General features: G+C 32.2%; 1 protein-coding gene across 1 annotated transcript; it reads right to left on the reverse strand.

The window, feature by feature from the left end:
- Positions 1 to 1,191: 1,191 nt before the first annotated feature.
- Positions 1,192 to 5,873, reverse strand: LOC141712818 (protein STRICTOSIDINE SYNTHASE-LIKE 5-like). Its single transcript, XM_074515894.1, has 4 exons — positions 5,405 to 5,873; positions 2,351 to 2,658; positions 1,918 to 2,041; positions 1,192 to 1,730 (listed from the first exon to the last, which is right to left on the reverse strand). Exons 1-4 carry the CDS (start codon positions 5,810 to 5,812, stop codon positions 1,452 to 1,454), a joined length of 1,119 nt encoding a protein of 372 aa, XP_074371995.1. The 5' UTR covers positions 5,813 to 5,873; the 3' UTR covers positions 1,192 to 1,451.
- Positions 5,874 to 6,733: the final 860 nt, after the last annotated feature.

Genomic DNA, 6,733 nt, shown 5'->3' on the forward strand with positions numbered 1-6,733 from the left:
TTTCTGGGTCCACATCACATGACCATAATCTAAGGGGTCGCATGTGAGGGCTTTAAGTGTTCTCGTGCCTCACCAACAAGATATCTTCTCCTAATGCCATGACAGCCTATTACAGCCTAATTGGGCTTGGGTTATGGAATAATATGGGCTTATTACGAACTATCCAACAGTTAACGAACCTGGGTTTTGATGGACCGGCCAAACCCTAGCCCGTCTAGGTAACTTGTTTTCCAAAAATTACGTGTAGCTTGAACCCCTATAAAAGGGTACGTAGACCTCTTGTTTACGGATGATCAACAGTTTGAAGTAAGAGAGAATAAACACTATTCCTCTGACATTTTACGAATCATCAAACAAGATCAGCTATAATATTCATCAATTTTCGTCCCGTGTTCGTCGCGTTCTTCGTGAAAACAACTTCAAATTAATGTAATTTGCTCCGTAATTCTAGAAACCTCCGAATTCGTGTTGTTACGAATTTCTCCGAACAACAATTACTACATTTTATTTATATTAATTTTTTGGACTAGACGTGTGTTTATTTATTATTTTTAGATTATTGATTAATTTGAATTCCGAATCTATTTCGACTTAAACTAAAATTGTTAACAACTCAAACTCAACATGTTTATTCACAAATTTGAGTTCAAAAAATATTAATATGATATTTTTTAGCTGGACATGTTAAAATTTTATTTTCAAACTTGATTAAAAGAAAACTTGACTCGTATTAGTTTTGTGTCAAAGTCTTTTACAAATTTCATCTGAAACTAGTTGAGAGTTGAGTCGGCTCTATATATTTTATCCGATGAATCCGATCCGTAAAGACCGGGGAGTTGTCAATTAATATATGCTTTATTCGACTAGTATACAATTGAATTGATCATAAACATATTATATCTGCATGTGAAATCTACGGCGCTCGCACTGACAGGATAATGGATGTTGGATTTTCTATTTTGGTTTATGCATCAAAACCAGGGGGTTTATATTATTTACCCGCAGCAATATCACACATAAATCCGACCCCCAATCAAGCACGACCCAGATTCAATTTTTTTTAATGGTGGGATACAAGGTGTATTGTTTTTTATACAAAAAACTGAAATATTCATTTTCAGGCTGGTGTCTCTGGTTGTCAGAGTTTAGCTGAATTCTTTATTTTCAGATTGAAACGGTGAGACAAAAATAGAGGGGGGAAAAGGCCAGAAAATTTATAACACAATAGTAAAAACTTCCTGAACACAACATATTAGATCTTGATCTAATATTACTTGAAAGAACCTTATTATCATTCGACTACATAAACAAAACCAGATAGGTATTTATGTAGAGATCACTGGTCTATTTATATGCAAGACAACTTTCAACAATCACTAAAACACAAAATAAATATGAGTGTGCACACATGAAATACACAGAAATCATGAAATGTTTGATTCGGATTATGTTTAAGCAGAAGAGGTTGCAGGAAATCTAGTGACGTTGAGGCGGATGATGTAGGGATAGACAATAGAACCAGCATAGAGATGGTCTCTAAGCTTGATGGCACCTGTAATGAATACTAAACTGGGATCATAATAGTGCTCAATCGCCTTTCCTTGTAAATCAACAAGAATTGCTCCGCCGCTTTTAAGAATTGGTGGCAGCCCCCTGTACTTGGTTATAATACCAGCTACCTTTCGTAGTAAAGGATATGTTTGAACATAATGCCATAAATTTGTAAATTCCTGCAATATTTTCCCGTAAATACAGTTACAATATTTGCCAAAGCCACTTTACACTACTGCCAATCAGAACATATATTTGTAGAACGGAAACAGAAATTACAAATGACCCTCTTCACCCACTAAAATGCAGGTCTTTTAGAAATATGTATACTTTTGTTATTTGATGACTTTATATAAATATACTTACCGATCCGAGTCCTATCCAGAAATGACCTTCTCCATCATAGCGAATGTTGTCCGGAAACCCAGGCAGGCTATCCACAAATGTGCTAGTTATTTCATCTTCTATGTTGTATTTTTTACATCTTCTCCTGCAAATTCAAATTCAAAATGCAATTTGAGATTACGATCATAAGGATTATCATACAATTTCTGAAGGTCACTACAGAGGATCATGATCTTTGTGTATCTAATCTTTTAATTCTTGACACGATAAGTTTTTATTTCTAGGTCAGAGGTCTGCTGATGGGGAGTTCTGTTCATTAGCTACGACTTTTCCAGTATAGATCTTAATCTATGTCCACAAACATGGCTTTATGTATGCTTGCACACAATAAATTAGCTGCAACCAATATGAATTTCACATCTTTAAAATAAGTTCAAGTGTTACAGAATGGTACATGGGAGTTTCGCAGAAGACTACGAATTTCTGATCAGGGGAGACTGCAACGCCATTAGCAAAGTAGAGGTCACGGACAAGGACTTTGGTTTGGCGAGTAGAAGGATTATAGCTCAATAATCTGCCATAAGGTCTACCCTCAAGAATGTCAAGTCCAAACTCATGCAAGCTGTATTTATAAGAAGCATCTGTAAAGTAGATAATCCCGTCTTCTGCTACGTCTACACCGTCTGTTATTTTGAATTGTTGTCCCTCAGCCGAGTCTGTTAACAACTCTATTACACCGTCTTCACTCACCTTAAGTAGTCCCTTCAGGCAATCATACATATAACATAATCAATTGGTCAAGTTCTCATTAATTGTAAATGATCAAGAGAAGTTGTTTGAGCATATGGTAACTTCAACTACAACTCAGATGCTAACTATGGGGTTAAATATCAAATTGGTTACTCCAACCATATATGAATCTAGTCATCAAATTTAACAATGTATCATTTAAATTATTAAAACCAAACCAAATATATAGTTATATTTAAATAAGTGCTTAAGAACTAAAAATTATTTTTAAGGAGTTTTATACATTCTTCAATACTACTACAACCAAATAAAAAGTTATGAACTCTAGAATTTTAGATAATAAATTCAGATTTTTAAAAATTTATCTACTATTTATTTTTAATTTTGTGGTTATTTTCTTAATTTAAATAAAATAACTAGTATAGCAATATTATAAAAAATAGATATATAATCTTACATAGTAGAATTCATAAATTTTCATTTTGTTGCTCTAACATCTAAGAAAAATGTGTGCAACTCCATTAAAATAAATTTTCATTTTCGAGTACATATTTTGAAAACTCTATTTGATATTTAATAATACTTTAATAATTCAAATGATATACTATACTCACATATGGTCTTTACACTTAACATTCTGCTAGAGGTTTTACAAGATCACGTGTACAATATTACATAAAAAAAAAGGAAAATTAAAAAAAAATGAAAGGGCATTGTTCACATGTTATAAAAATCAATTATGGATCATTAGCGTCCTGGTACTTATAACTTGTAAGTACCCATTTCCAAGACTCATTCTTCCTTTAAACCCATTTCATTTTTACATCTTTACCCCACCTGTTGGCCAAATTCATATTTTCATCATATGTAACTTCTTTTGAGTCAAAACAAGAATGTTAGGAATCCTTACATTTAACCCTTTATTCTCTGTTTTCATTGGCATCTCATTTATTGACTTTCTAATTTTCTTTTACTTAATTTGTATTAACTCAAAACTCGTGCGGTATATATAAATATTTTTAATATTAAATTATTTTTCCAAATTTAAATTGATAAAAAATTTAAGATATAAAATTTGTTTATTTAAGAAAATTTTAAATGACAGTTAGTTATCTTTTAATTTTAGTTATTTTTTAGTAGTAGTTTGATAATTTAGTAGTTTATTAGATATATAACACTATTTATCTATTTTTGTAATAATCAAAATTAGGGAATTATCGTTGAACCAAACCGTTGAACCAAATTATCTCTATTCCGGCTATTATAGTATAATATAGATTTTATCTCGTTTCAATCTTATAAATTTATTTTAATGCAAGACCATTATATCGATCAAACTAAATCAATCTAATTATATTTTGTTTTTTATTCTGATCAATAGTATAACTATATTTTCGACAAGATGAATAGTGTACATTATACACCCCCTTCTGTCCCATTAAATTCTATACGAATGATTTGATGAGATTAAAAAAATGTAATTTAGTAAAAAAGGTAAGTAAAGTGTGTAAAGTGATTAGAACTGTAAATATTTAATTTATAAAGTAAGCGCAGTCGAAAAAAGTAGTAAAAAGTAGTAGATGTAGTTAATTTTGTATTATAAAATTTTAGTACTTTACTTTGAAATGTATAGAATTGAGAGAAATGTCCAAAAAATGAAACTGTATATAATTGAATGAGACGGAGATAATATAGTTTATCCCAAGGTCATTATCTTTGTTTCAAAACTTTATCTTTTTTATTTTATATTTTTTATCATAATTATTAATTCAAGTACTTTGTAATTTACATTTTAATTTTGTTTTAAACAAAATTATAACTTATAAGTTATGATTTACCAAACACATTATCAACTTATAAATAACCTATATGTAACGTATACGTAATATTATTCAAACACTTAAAACACTTATAAGTTACGATCTTTATATTACTTATACGACAGTTTTCAATTTTAAGTGATTGGTACAATTTTTTAAGAAACTCTCAACCCGCCATATGGTACATGTAGTGTGTTCCTAACATATTTCTTTGTCATAATGTGATTTTTTTAAATGATGACTAAATAGTCGTCAATAAGAAATCACCATATTAGTCTAGGCTTGTAAGAAATCACCATATTAGTCTCGGCTCGTGAGAGAATTTGAGAACTCTCGCATTTGTGTGAGAGGCAGCAAATTAGGAACTGAATAAGAACGTTACTGCTACTTGGTCAAATATTGTCATATTCAAGTTTGGACTATAAATTGAGATTCATATTTAAATCGGCTAAATCCTTATTATCATAGTCATCTCTCACCGTCTTTTCATTTCTTTTTATTAGAATGGTGAAGCGAATGTTTCAAAAAAGAAACTTCAAGTAATATTTTTCTAATATTAAAGTTGAACAACTTCAAAATCAATTCACATTCTTTAGTTTACACTTTATCAAAAGATGTCATGATGGACACGTCTGTTTAAATGTCATCGAAACAGACCATTGTCAGTAAAGTAAATTATAATTAATGACATATCATTATATCACAAAAAACTGTGGATTAGTAGGAGAGAAGTGAATATAGTCATTTTAAAAATTATAAAAATTATACTTTTTTGAAATTTTTTGAAATATAAATAATTGCATGAACATCAAAAAAAAAAGCATAAATGGGAGGGCAGAAGGAGCAGCAGATTAACCCAACTACTAGCAATAATATATATAAAACCCAGTTAAATAAAGTCTATAACACCGACAGATTATATTTATAAAAAATCTAACCTTAACAGCGTCAGCAACAACTATTTCCCCATGCAGCCCCTTGACGAGTCCAAGTGGGCGCCCCCCAGTGTTAACCCAATCTTCCACAACCGAGTCATCAGCCGAGTCATTCACCGTAACTCGCTTGATCCAACCGTCCAAACATCCTGTATACAACAATCCAGACCCAGAATCATATAAAAAATCCTCGGGACCCACCATTTTTCCGACAGCTATCTTATCAGCACCATGTAGCATTTGACCATTAAGTAGAGGGGCGATGATGGGGTAACGAGTCAACTCGTGCATGGGGAGAGGAGCAACATCAAACGAGTCGAGTTGGTACCAGATAACAGAAAATATGAGGGGGAAGAGTATGGCTAGTGATAGAAATAATGGAAACGAGATTTGTATTGGATTTCTCACCATTTTTCAGTTTCTTTCTTTTGGCTGGCTTTGCTCTCCTAAGCAATTTTAGGCACCTTAATTTTTGGGTACAGCTCCAGCGCATGATGTATTTGTATTTATAAATGTGGCAACGTGTTTCACCCCTCAACTCTCCTCCCTCTCATATTATGCGTCTTGTTTTAACTAATATATGTTTAAATTGACCAAATTTTGACCGATAATTACGACAATTTTTATTAATAATTACGACAATTGTATGTATTATTTTAAAAAAATAAAAATACATTCAAAAGGGAACTAAATATATTTTCTAATGATACTAGTTTTAAAAATTATTTAATTATATATTATACATAATTTGCACTCAAATTTTTAAATAATTTAACTGTTGACTAGTCAAAACAGGACATATAATATGAGATGGAGGGAGTATTATATAAAGTATTGTGTTTTTTTGGGTGCTAGAGCAAGCAAGAAATCAGTATGTTTATAACCGAGAGAAGTAGAAGCAGTGGGCTTTAAAGAGGCGTTGGCATGGGTCAAACAACTCGGATTCAAAAGATGCATATATATTTGAGACAGATGCTAAAATGGTAGTGGACACTTGTAAAGGAACGCAAGGCAGGTCATATTTTCACATGATTTAGATTGTGTAGAGTCTTTTAAGCACTTTGATGTCGTGCTAGTTGATAACTCCTGGTGGCGGGGCCGCTCCTTCGACGCCGTGCCTGGATCCTTCTCCACTGTGGAGGTGTAGCTGTGGTGGGGTTCCTACAAAATAACACCGGAAGGGGGGTTTTGGTCCCGCGGCGCCTCCGGTGTGAGAGTAAGAACTCGCTTTTAGGGAAGATGAAGATATATATGAATGAATGGTTGTTGTGTGTGTATATGAGTGTGAGAGAGTGATTAACCCCAAAATCTTACCTCCACCGTGGAGGTGTA

This window comes from Apium graveolens, chromosome 3 (assembly GCF_009905375.1).
Source record: "Apium graveolens cultivar Ventura chromosome 3, ASM990537v1, whole genome shotgun sequence".
In the NCBI taxonomy this organism is placed as follows: Eukaryota; Viridiplantae; Streptophyta; class Magnoliopsida; order Apiales; family Apiaceae; genus Apium; species Apium graveolens.

Bases quoted from the DNA above. Each gene is read 5' to 3' on its own strand.
- LOC141712818 (XM_074515894.1), bottom strand. From the start codon at position 5,812: ATGGTGAGAAATCCAATACAAATCTCGTTTCCATTATTTCTATCACTA. The intron at 2,042-2,350 runs GTACCATTCTGT...TTGAATTTGCAG, and splicing joins GTCTTCTGCGAAACTCCCAT to GAGAAGATGTAAAAAATACA. The intron at 1,731-1,917 runs GTAAGTATATTT...AAAATATTGCAG, and splicing joins TCTGGATAGGACTCGGATCG to GAATTTACAAATTTATGGCA.